The sequence below is a fragment of the Grus americana genome, chromosome 5 (assembly GCF_028858705.1).
Source record: "Grus americana isolate bGruAme1 chromosome 5, bGruAme1.mat, whole genome shotgun sequence".
Lineage (NCBI taxonomy): Eukaryota > Metazoa > Chordata > Aves > Gruiformes > Gruidae > Grus > Grus americana.
This window is the reverse complement of record NC_072856.1, coordinates 25,572,378-25,584,427: the sequence shown is the minus strand read 5'-3', so window position 1 is coordinate 25,584,427 and position 12,050 is coordinate 25,572,378. Positions and strand designations below refer to the sequence as shown.

General features: G+C 55.8%; 1 protein-coding gene across 3 annotated transcripts in view; it reads left to right on the top strand.

Annotated features, from left to right (window-relative positions):
* ALX4 (ALX homeobox 4) overlaps nucleotides 1-11,716 on the top strand; it is a 41,591-nt gene extending 29,875 nt beyond the window's left edge. For all 3 annotated transcript variants that reach the window (XM_054827393.1, XM_054827395.1, XM_054827394.1), the window contains 2 exons: nucleotides 7,226-7,354; nucleotides 9,140-11,716. In XM_054827393.1, coding sequence (XP_054683368.1) covers nucleotides 7,226-7,354; nucleotides 9,140-9,463 — 453 coding nt within the window. In that variant the 3' untranslated portion in view covers nucleotides 9,464-11,716. The remainder of the gene's footprint in view (nucleotides 1-7,225; nucleotides 7,355-9,139) is intronic.
* Nucleotides 11,717-12,050: the final 334 nt, after the last annotated feature.

The following is a 12,050-nucleotide window of genomic DNA, read 5'->3' as shown; positions in this document are numbered from 1 at the left end:
TGGGGGTTCAGCAGAGACAAAATCCACATTAAAGGGAGTGAATGATTCTCTGAATGCTGGTCTTTCCTCTGAGTCAAGGTTAAACCAAAGGTCTGGAAGAGCTCAGAAGCATTTGCTAAAGAGAGCACCATCACTTGGAGTGGACATCTGCAGCTCATGCCTTGATGGCCATCAAAGGTCCTACTGAAGCTTAGGCTCTCATTCTCCAGTCTAGCTAATCCTGTGACTTCCGTCTGCAGGCATTTATCAGCTCACCACCCCCAGAACCTGCATTAGCATTGAGAATAGCTGGCGTGTGGAGGCATCTGATTATCCTCTCATACCAGGAAGACTCCCAGGTCCCAGGCAGCCCAGCTTGCCCTCTGCTCTAACCTTTACAAATTGTTGTTGTTAATAGTCAAAGCAGTCAGGCCAGCATCCTTGCATAAGTCCACTTTTCTCTGTACATTCACTAACAGTTTCAACTAGCTGCAGGATTTTTCTTGTCTGCTTGCCTAAATTGGTTTGCAGGGCTGGTGTGCTCTTCTTCCCCACAGCTGTTTCTCTTCAGGCTGGATATGGCTGCATTTCAGTAGAAAGCAGCGTGATTCCCGTTGGTCCTGCACATACGTGCAGAGCACTGCGGGATGGGCAGAGGAAGGCAGCACTACAAACGTCAGCTCTTTACTTCTGCCACTGGATTTCCCAGCCCTTGATTTCCCAGGGACACATCACAAGTGCTGATTGGGGTCTCCTGGGAGGCCAGGCACAGCATCGGGTTACTGACTGCACAGTCCATGAAATTCCTTTTCCTCAGGAATGAGAATGAGGTGCTGGAGGGTGGCGAGCTCCTCCTGCTCGCCTCTGAGCCAGGGTGTGCAGCTAGCATGTCCCAGCTAGTGCGCAGGGCTGGCTAGCAGAGCCAGGGCAGGTGAGGCAGATGCAATCCACAAGTTTATTACATATGACCCACAATCTCAGGGTTTTTTTTCCCCACTTTACCCTTGGATAACACTGTGGCTGGGGGCAGAAGCACTTCCCCATGCAGCCAGGAGGAAATCTGGCAGAGGGAGGGGGCAGCCTGTGGGTTTCACCCTGCCCTGAGATAAGCGCCCCAGCAGCCTGCCACCATGGGCAGCCAAGAACAGCCTCTCTCCTCTCACGACTGCCAGCTTGCACCTCTCACTTCAGATGGCGATGACAGGGCTCGTGTAATGGAGCAGCTGAAAGACTTGTCAAAGTGGCTTGGCCGCTTGAGCACTTACCCCAGGGTGAAAGGGGTTAGCACTTGCATTTCACTCCTTCCCCCAGCCCCACTGGGAAGGACCCCATCCCTTGGGCTGCAGGCTGGCACCCAGCCGCTGGCACCCAGCCACTGCCCCATGACGAAGGGCTGCCACACCATCAGTAGAAATGCTGGCTCCCTGTCACTGGAGAGCGAGAACCAGCAGGCTCGTATCAAGCGCTGTGGGTGCTGGCTGGGCTCAGGGGCACCCCAGGTGCCAGGTATTTCATATGGGTTCCCAGGGTGCTGGGGCTGCCAGCTGGCGAGCTGCTTAGCCTCGGCACAGTGGTGGCAGTGCCCGGGAGGCACGGGGACACAGCCTGGGGTGGCGCAGGGCTCTTCTGATGGTGCGGGGCTGAGCTTCCCATGAGGGAGGCTTTCAGGACTAAGGCCTTAGTGAATCACCCTAGCACCTGTCTCCAGCTCAGGGTTGTGTTATAGCGTGTTTAGTCTTGGCTTTGGCCTCCCACTGCTCTGGGCAGCTTTGCTTTGCGGGGGCCTCCCCATGCCAGCACTGCAGCACCGAGGGCATCAGCTTACAGCTGAAGAGCAGGCACGGACATGGGGCAGCAGCCCAGGAGACCGATGGCGAAGCGAATCCCTACTGCAAGGACCAAGGACCCAATCAGGGCCAAGGCAGAAAGCGGAAATCACGAATAAGCCACGAGTCGCTTACTTCTTTCCTTCTGCAAGCCAAAGAGCAGCTATGTACTCAGATGCCCTCCATCAAGCTGGCAGGGACTCTGGCTGCCGTGGGATGTCTGGGCACACACAAACTGCAGCTCCATGGACTTTGAGGGGAGCTCAATTGTCCCCCTCCTAAGGAAGGTACAGTCCTCTAAGGGGTGGGTGAGTATCCTGTGATAATTTCATGGAGGCCACCTTCAGCTGCCTGCAAGACTGAACTAGGCAAAGCAGAGCGGGAGGAAGGTGAGGTGCCCAGCAGGTTTGAGGTGTGATGCTCCCTCCCACGGCTGAGCCAGCTTTTGGCTGGAGGTCATCCCCTTTGGCCAGGCTCAGCTCCCTGAAGAGTGCAACCAGCCGCTGCGCTGCAGGCAGGAGCAGATGCGGAGCCCGGACAGGCAAGTGGCAGCTCTGTTTTTTCCCATCCCTTTCCCAAGCTCACGCTTCATTAGTGAAATAGCTGACAGAGATCTTGGTGCCTGAAGAAGAGCTCGTGCCAGTAGTGGGCACAGGGAGGGCCATGCTGTCTGTGGAGTGGTAGCATCCTGCAGCCTGATCTCTCTCCTGCTCCGTTTCACTGCCTGCCTTGGTCTCCAGCTGTCAGTGCTGGTGTCCGACAATGCCAAAGCTAATTCCCCCTGCAGTGCTATGCAACATTTTCCCTGATGCCCTCCACGATCTTGCCCCTTGTTGCCAAGTACTATTAAGCTACTGCAGGTCCCTCTTTTCTGAAGTGGGAGCCATGCGTAAGTCCTGCGCAGAGGCAGAGCCACCCAGCCAAGGAGAGGCTGCTAGGGCTCAAACAAATCTGCAAGGGTGTGCAGCAGGCACTGTTTTCATGCAGGTCCTACGCAGCGTGCATATCCCATTCCTTTCTCCTCCTCTTCCATGTCGGGGGCTGCGAAGCCCCAGAAAGAGCTCCTGCTTGGTACCAGCAATTGCCTGAGCTTCTTCCAGCCCATCCAGTGCTGCAGCAGATGTCCGAGGTGGTGACACTAAAGAAACATGGCAGGCACACATGTACATTCACATGTGGCTCCTTCCCCTTGCATGCACACACACATACACGCCTCCAAGCCCATGCCAGCCTGGCCCTGGCTGTTCATCTCTCTTGGGCTGCAAGTATCTCTGCCTCCTGGTCTGCCCTGTGGCAGAGGAGAAAGAGATGGGGCTGGAAGGAGGCTTCATGGCCAGGGAATATAACCCCTCAGCCAGCCCCCCCCTCAGAGCCAGCATTATGATTGCTGGGACCATTAATGAAATATTTTCGGCGGTGACCCTGTGATGCAGCAGGGGCTTGAAAGTGAGAGGGAAATGTCAAACTCTGCTGTAGCAAAATCACCGCCTCAGAAAAAAAAAGAAAAAAAGCAAAGCAAGAAGTAATATATCTTGATCCCTTTTCCCCCATAAAACCCTGGGAGGCTGGTGGAAGGAGCGGAAAGACTGAGCTAAGCCTGCAGGAAATTAAACATGAAATGAAAACAAGCTCAAGTTATTCAATTCTCTCATCCCAGGCTCCAATTTCCCATTCCAGGCCACTGATAAAATGGTGTCCAGTTTCAGCACTCAAGGATGAATTCTGGCTCTGTTCTTGCAGGCTGGAAAGCAAAGGGCTGGTGGCCATCTCTGGGAAGAGGGGAGACGGCCTGGCCTTTAGCAGAAGGATGGGGTCCTGGAGACAGACAGACAGACAGACAGACAGACAGGAGGCTGAGCAGAGGGAGGAGAGCAGCGGGGCTGGCGGACAGGGATGGGCAGAACAGATGCTGTGAGGCTGCTGGGGGAGAGCGGGAGCACATGAGGCTTGAACGCGGTGGGCAACTCTTGCCTGTAGCCGGGCAGCCATGTAGCGAGGGTGGCTTGAGCACAGGGCATGGGGCACCAGGATGGATCCGGCCCTGCAACTGCCACCAGCCCGCTGTCACGTGTGCAGTGGCTAGCCTCACCCCCCCATCGCTGCACTGGGGCAGGCCGGAGAGAGGGGAATTCACCTTCTTCTTTAACTTGGAGGAAGGATGAATGCAGCCATATAGTCCCCAGCCATGGCCAGAGGGGCCTGGGTGAGGTCCCAGTTCAGCCCATCTACCCGCACTCTGTGCGGGGCGCGTGGGGCTTGGTGGCAGGGCCGGACCGGCAGCACCGGGTGGGTGCCAGGGTGGCCGCAGCAAGGCAGCGAGCAGAAGCCTCCTGCTTTCTTTGTCTTAGGCTGTTCCTGGCCTCTCCACCCCCCTGCAGCATGTCAGCTGTGTATGCATATGGATTTAGGTACCAGCATATGGCTGAATGTTTATGGAGACATGAAACATTTTCTGTTCTGTAGATTTTTATAGGGCTGATTGGGTACATCAGGGCTTATCAAAGCATTGTCTGCAGGAGTCAGATACATGACATTACCCTACACTCCCACTCTAATTGTTAACACTGAGATGCAGCCCGCAGCAACTGCTTATCCCTGCACGAAGTACCCCATCCTGACTCCAGAGGACACGCTGCACTGACTGCTGCAACCTCAGCTGTCACACCATGTCCCAAAGCTGCTTCTCTTGACGAAAGGTGACAAGCAGTGAAAGGAAAATGGACTTTTGTTGGGTTTTAGATTTGCTTTTTAAAAGCAGGTGTCTTCTAAGGTTGAGGAAGCCAAGAAATTAGGATTAGTTGGTTTTTTGCTGACATCTTCGCATTATACATTGCCCTGTCTGCCCTGTTTCCCCTGGAGCACTGGAGAAACCTGACTGCAAGATACCAAATGGCCTAAAAGGTCTTGGACCAGAGGAGAAAGGCGAACTTTAAAAAGAGATCCAAACCTTGTCGCAAGTGTTTCAGAGCAGTGGCTCACTGCTAGCCCTCAGAGCATCTCCAGTGCCCCTGGCACCAGCACATGGACTGAAGACACTCTGCAGCCTAACAGCTTCCCAGCCCACCAGCTGCGTGGGGATTGCAATTTGGGAACTGCCAGTTTAAACCCTTTTGCTCTGCCAGTGCCAGTTAAATCCAAGGTGTAAAAGAGAAGCAGGAGAGGAAAAGCCTGTGCTGGAGACACTGTTCCACCTCAGCCGGCCCAGGGAAACCTCCCAGTGGCTTCGGCAGGGCAGCTGCTGCACTGTCCTGGGGAATCCAAGCGCGCAAGCCCTGCGCTGATGGCTTTGGAGGTTGCACTGTGGAGCCAGGCACCACCGTGGAAGCCTGCGCTCAGCTGCCCCACTCCCGGGCAGGTGCCCCAGGTGGGATGCTCAGGTGGGCTCCCCTGCACGGCAGCGCAGGTGTGCAGCCACGCTGGCGGGCAGGCCAGCCGGTGCCTTCGCCAGGCAGAGGAATGGCCGCATATGCCTGGCATATGTTCGCCCCAGCCTTGTGCACAGCCAGTGCTCTGCTCCCTACCTGCTCTCCACCCCTCTGTGCACAGCGGGGCCTCCTCCGCCCGAGGAGGAACCGGGTCACCACCGCTAACTTTGAATCTGCAGATCAAAGCGGCATGATCTGGGCCAGCCCTGGGACTGGCCTGCAGCTGGGCTGGAGCGTCTGTGCCAAGAAGATGTAGAAGAAAAGCAGACAGATGCCTGGGGCATCAAACCTGCTCCAGTAGGACGCTCTTCATGTGCAGCGTGTGCTCAGCTGGGATAAAGTTAGGACCTTTCTGCTGGTTCTTTTTGCACCTGCTGAAAATCCTCATAGGGTTTTTGACTTGGGGTGGGGGGTTAATACCAGGTTGCTGCTTTGGGTATGGCTAGTCTGGCTGGGTTGTGGATGGCCCATGCCAGTGACATTGCCATGGCCGTGAAGCAGGGCACTAAACCCTACACCATCCACAGCCCACATGGGGACAACATGCCCGGGTGCTGCACTGTCCACTCCCTGCACCGAGCAGACCACCGCACGTGGCAAGATCCTCAGCTGCCCACTCGTATCGTGGGGCTGGCTGCAGTGGGGATCTGCGAGAGGCCAGCACGAGGTTGCCTACATGGTGGGGGGGGAAACTGAGGCAGGATAGCCTTAAATGACTCTTCCATCACAAGCAAGAAGGTCGGCTCAGACCAGAAACCACAGAACCTTGAGCTGATGCAGGCTGCAAATGCCACCGCTCTCCTGCCCCCCCGAAAGCTGTCCTGCCGCCCCTACCCTGTGCCGAGTGCCCAGCTTGCCCCACTATACTCCAAAGACGTGAGCTTCCCACCCGGTGTCTGGTTTCCCTAGGTCCCTGCCAAGCAGCGGAGCTGCCCCACGGCCAGGCACAGGCAGGGCCAAGCTGTTCATTACTGATGCCCCCCCCCGCCCCACGAGTCACCGTGTAAAACTCGAAGCAGAACCGAGCGGCGCTAGGACTGCTCCTTTCATGCACTGGCGTGACCTGCACAACCCAGCCCCTGGTGATCGCCTGCATCTCTCAGTGCCTTCAAAGCGGCTCTTGATTGATGTGTTTCCCTGACTCACAAGCTTCAAGAGGCTTTGAAGACACTGGGCCAGGCTCTGATCTCTCTTATGCTGATGCAAATCAGGAGCAATGGTGCTGACAACAGTGCAATAATCCACACTGATGTCAAGCCAGTAAAAATAAGAGCAGAAACAGAGTTTTGGTCTTTCCTCTGCCTTGAAGGGATCTGAGCAGCACTGTGAAGCAGAGAGCTGCAAACCCTGCAAAGAAAATTTGGTGTAAAGCAAAAGACGTGTAACTCTGTAGAGGGCACGTGTCCTTTCCTGCGGCTAGGGAGGAAAGGTGTGTTATGCTTTTTATTTTTTTTAACAGTTTAGAAAAATAAGACTGAGAGTTCAGTGAGAAAAGCAAGCTCTCAGCCAGTGGCACTATCATAGCCAGGATTAGGCTTGGGGAAAGCCTCAGCGCTGCTGGTTTCAGCCTGGCAGCAGCACACATGGATGTATTCACACTTCTTGTCTGAGGCTGGCTGATGACATGAGAGCTGTGGGCAGCCCCGGGTAACACTGATTTAGGGGCACGAGGAAGATGGATTATCCCAGGGCAAACCAGGCTGTGGGAGGCAAGAGCTGTGAATGTCTCTAGACAGGCAGGACATCAAAAGCTGGGCATCGTTTGTCTGGGGTGCTCTTAGTTTGGGAGTGCAGGCTGGCCCCAGATCCTCCTGGGTACGCAGGGAAGGATGGCTGCTCCCCTGTGGCGCTTGTGTGCAGAGCAGTGCCCTGTCCCTGCCAACGCACATCGACTTGCCTGGTGAAGCCCTGTCTGCTGGTGGGGTCCCCAGGTCTGCCAGGCTCCCAGCCACTGCCGGCCGCCCTGTTCACAGCCCCCTGTCGCCCTCTCCCCAGGTGTGGTTTCAGAACCGGCGAGCAAAATGGCGCAAGCGGGAGCGGTTCGGGCAGATGCAGCAGGTCCGGACCCACTTCTCCACTGCCTATGAGCTGCCCCTGCTCACCCGTGCTGAGAACTACGCCCAGGTGAGCACATCACCCCACCCTGGTCCATCTCTCCCAATGCCTTCTGGACACACCGCCTCTGCTCCCAGTGCCCCCAAGTGATGCTTTGCTTCTCGGGTTCATCCACCTGCCCTCAGGCAAGGCTGCAAGAACACCAAGGCTGTATTGCCAAGCACTGAAGGGTCAGGAGCTATTTAGCTGGGCGTCCTGCCCAGCTCCCTCATGCCCTGGCCCTGAGCAACCATCTCTAAAGCAGACACCAAGCCCAGCCCTGCGTGACATAGTGCAGCCACCCTTTGGACACAGGTCACTCTGCTCAGCATGTCCTAGTACACTGTCCTCCTCCCATCACGTGCGCTGCCACCCACTAACTTCCTACTGGTTTGGAAGAGGTTGCAAAGGCTATTCCATGTGTAAAAAAACAGCAGTTCCCAGGAAGGCTTCCTGTTGCCATGCCTAGGTTTCCATGCCCCTTCTTCAGGCAGTTGGACAACAGCAATTTTCCCTGGCAAATTCCCACAGCTGTCTCCCAGGGATGGGCTGTGGTACCCGCAGCACCTTGGTGACGTCTGGGGATGCTTCCTCTTCCTACCACCCAGAATTTGCTTGAGGGCGCAGTTCTGCAGGCGTGATGCTCTGGACCCAACTTGTCCTCACAGATCTGCTGGGAGTCCTCCCCCTCTGACACCCCGGCTGTCAGCTACCTTCCCAGCCAGCACCGCACCAAAGCCCCTCGCAGCCAAGCCAAGAGCGTTTGACCTCTCTCCTGCTTGGTGTCTCCCCTGAACTGAACAAGAAGCCCTTATAAAACAGCTGAGAGATGCCAAAGCAGCTTTTCAAGCAGAGGACACTCTCAGCAGCCTTTTCAGCACTCCATTCTCTTGTCTTTGTAACTTACACTGCTCCCTCCCTCCACACTGCCCTCCTCTCCCAGCCTGAGAGATCAAAAAAATGAAAAGCAATTTGCGGGAGGTAAGAGATCAGAGAGGGCCCAAGGGCGAGCAGTGCAGCAGGGCGGTGGGATGAAGGGCCCTTTGCCCTCCTGCTCCAGCCAGCTGCTTGCCTTGTCCCTGCTTTCATCCTGCATGCCCATGTCCGTCCCCACCACCCCGACACAGCACACCTACTCCTGCTGGCAAATACTGAGCACCCCCCCCCCCCGCCTCTTCTGCAATAGCATTTTATGAGTGACGCTGCAGGAGCCCAGACGGCCGTGCGAGGCAGCCCCGAAAGGCTCTGCTCTGCAGCAAGGAGGGTGACGCTTCTGCAATGGGGAGCAAGCCCTGCTGCAGAGAGGGGCAGGGAAACTGCCTGTACTGGGGGCTGCAGGCAGCTCAGCTCCGATGGATATGTCTGCGTGGTACAAAAAAGCCTTTGCCTGTGCAAAGCTACCCCCAGCTGGGGCAGGAAGGCAGATCAGCAGTCTTGCAGCAGCTCCTTCTGCCTGTTCCTTCTGTAGTGGGTAGGCCCACAGAAACACCGTGGGTAGCACCAGGTTTTCTGTACTGAGAGCAACCCTGCTCCAGAAAGTGCTCATGGTGCAAAAAAAATAAAAGATAAATGGCTGGGAGGGGGAACAGATTAACAGGGAGATGCTATGTCAGAGGAGGGCACAGTTCTGCTTCCTTGTGAGCTAGTCTCCCGGACTCTCTGCCCCTGTCCGGGCTAGCATATGGACTTTGGAGGGGACCCACTGGCTCCAGGAGGGCTGTGGATGCTGCCGGCGGGGGCCAGTGTACCGCATCTCACAGCACCAGCTGCCCCTCATGCACAAGGCTGCCCTGATGCTTCTTTTCCCACCCCCAGATCCAGAACCCCTCCTGGATCGGCAACAACGGAGCTGCCTCCCCCGTGCCCGCCTGCGTCGTCCCCTGTGAGACGGTGCCCTCCTGCATGTCCCCCCATGCTCATCCCCACGCGGCTGGCGGCGTCTCCGAGTTCCTCGGCGTCTCTGGCCCCGGCAGCCACGTGGGACAGACTCACATGGGCGGCCTCTTCGGCACAGCCGGGATGAGCCCTGGCCTCAACGGCTATGAGCTGAACAGCGAGCCGGACCGCAAGACCTCCAGCATCGCTGCCCTGAGGATGAAAGCGAAGGAGCACAGCGCCGCTATCTCCTGGGCGACATGACAGGGTTGCAGCGCAGCGCCCACGAGACACGGAGAGAGCACACGGGGACAGCCGAATAAATCCATCCGCTTGGACTCCAGACAGCAGTTGCCTCCTCGGGGATCTGAATGCAGCACTTTTAGCTACCCTAGGCATATAAAGTACATATGTTAACGTAAGTGGAGTGTTTCCAGCATGAACACGGCAGCTCCCAGCTTCCTGGGATCAGGCGGGGAGAGGGAGGCTGTGGAGCAGCACTTCTTCCAGCGAGATCTGGGTTGGGATGCATCCCCTCTCACTGCCACCTCCCCAGTAACCTGGGCATTTTTTCTCCCCACTCCTTTTTCTGACACCAGTTCTGCTTTTCCAAAGAGCAAGAGCCCGCTGGCATTTCAGCGGCTCCCCCCATCCCGTCACCCCCCATAGACACACAGACACAACCTCCCCTCCTAATTTGTCGACAGTGTTGCTCAGATCTGTTCTGCCCTGGGCAGGGGACTGGATGGGGACTCTGGCACCAGCAAAGAGACACCTCTGAGGCTGCTCCCGTCCTCTTAGCAGGAGCCACGGCTTCCCACAGCTGAAAGGGGAACAGGGTTTGGAAGATACCTGAGGCTAGAAAGCAAGCAATATTATCCCGTCTCCTTCTACCCTGTTTCCTCTCCATCTTGCAGTCTGAGGTGAAGCATGGAGCTGTAGACGCCTGTGAAGGGGATGCCTCTCTTCCCAGCATAGCATGGTCACACCACGCTGGGCATCTTTGCCTGCTCTCTGGTCACCTGGCTGGAGGTGCACCCCAGCAGACAATAGCTTCCCAGCACAGCTCACTGCCCCAGGGAGCGCCTGGTGTTTGCTTTGCCACAGTCATGGTCAGTGTTGAGGCTCATGTGCATGGTGAGGCAACAAAACGTTTCCTCTGGCTTTCACTGGGTTGGGAATTACTCTCCTCAATTTAGAGACAGCAGGTATGGGAAGGGAGTACAGTTGCTGTGTAAATCCACAGGTCCACAAAGAGACTGCTCTGAGAAACAGCTCAAGCACTAGCACATGGCCATGGTTGCGTGAGGCCATCGTATTCCTCATACACCTTGTCCTGGGGCCAGAGAAGTGCAATGACAGCCCCTCCATGCAGCCCTCCATCCTAGGGCCCCACTGCGCACAGCCTCTGTGAGCATCTCGGGGGGTCGGGGGGGGAGCAGCACAGGGACCAGGCTGGGAAGGGACACAAGGTTGGTCGAAGCAATGCTGCCCCATCTCCAGCCACCTCGGATCCTCTTCATCTCACAGAGGATGCAGGAGACACCAGAATTTGCCTGGTGTGCCTGAGACAATGTGTCTCCCCACTTTTCCCTCCCAGTGCTCTTACCTGCACAGCACTAACTGTTAAGTAAGATCTCCTTTGCAAGGCTAAATCTTTTACAAACTTTTCAATGATCTCATAGTGCCAGGAATAATTTTGGAACGTCCTTTTGCCTCACTGAATTAGCAATGTGGCTATGCAAGCTCAGCTTGAGCTGAGGCAGCCGTCCCCGAGATTCAGAAGAGAACTACAGGATTTTACTCCCATAAAAATTTGTGTGTCACCCTACCCTCCTTCATCACGCTCAGTGTTAGGGGATCTTGTAGTTCAAGGTCCAGGAATATTTAGTGGTCTTGGAAAAGGCTCCAAATAAGCTACAACCAAATGTCAGGTTTCAGGTTAACAAGGTATACAAGTATTTCTATAGTGCCTAGACTGCCCTACGCTACATAAATGATACGCCATTGCTAGATCAAATGTCATATATATTTATTGGAATAAGAAAAGACCAGTAGTACTGTCTCTTTTCTCTCCTCAGAAATGCTAAGAGGTGCCTCCCTTGGTACTCAGAGGGAACCAGTTCGCATTTAACCACACCGTGCGTATGAGCAGGGCTTCTCCCATCACAAGCTGCCAGGACGTATGTCCCAGCCTAAACATTCAGCTGAGCAAACGGGCCTGATTGCTTAGCTGCTAAAAGTGATGCTGATGGCTGAGCCAGACAGGATCGCGCTGACTGGTTGGAGGTGTACGTCACCCCTACCAGGCACCCCAGAAGCCACCGAGGGTCCCGGGCCACCCAGGGACCGGTGGCAGGAGACGATGTCTCCAGCAGATTTTGTGCAGGCAGCTGAGCTCAGTGTCGAGAGCATTTTCTAAGGTACATCGGTGAGGGGGATGGTTCCCACGGTCAGCAGGCAATCCTGTGAAGGGCCGCTGCCCGAACACCCCAGTAACATTACTGACACGGCAAATTAGCAACAGGCAGAGCTGAGGAGCAGGTGGTGGGGCGGGCGGGCGGGCACATGGGAACGGGTCCCACATGGCCTGCAGGTACCGAAGGCGGCTCCGACAGAGGGCTGTAGCCATTCAAGAGGTTAGCTGCATTCCCTACTGAAGTTAAAGGGTAGCTTTTCCTCATGGACTTCCGTGGAGCCAGGATTTCACCCGAGCTGTTTAACAGCCCAGAGGATTAAGCGCTGTATCCCTTGTCTTGTTAGAGAGAGAGGAGAGTCTCCTGGCAGCAGACTTGCATTTACACAGGCTTGGCCCCCACTTTCTCTCACCTTAAAATCCATGTGCAAAGCA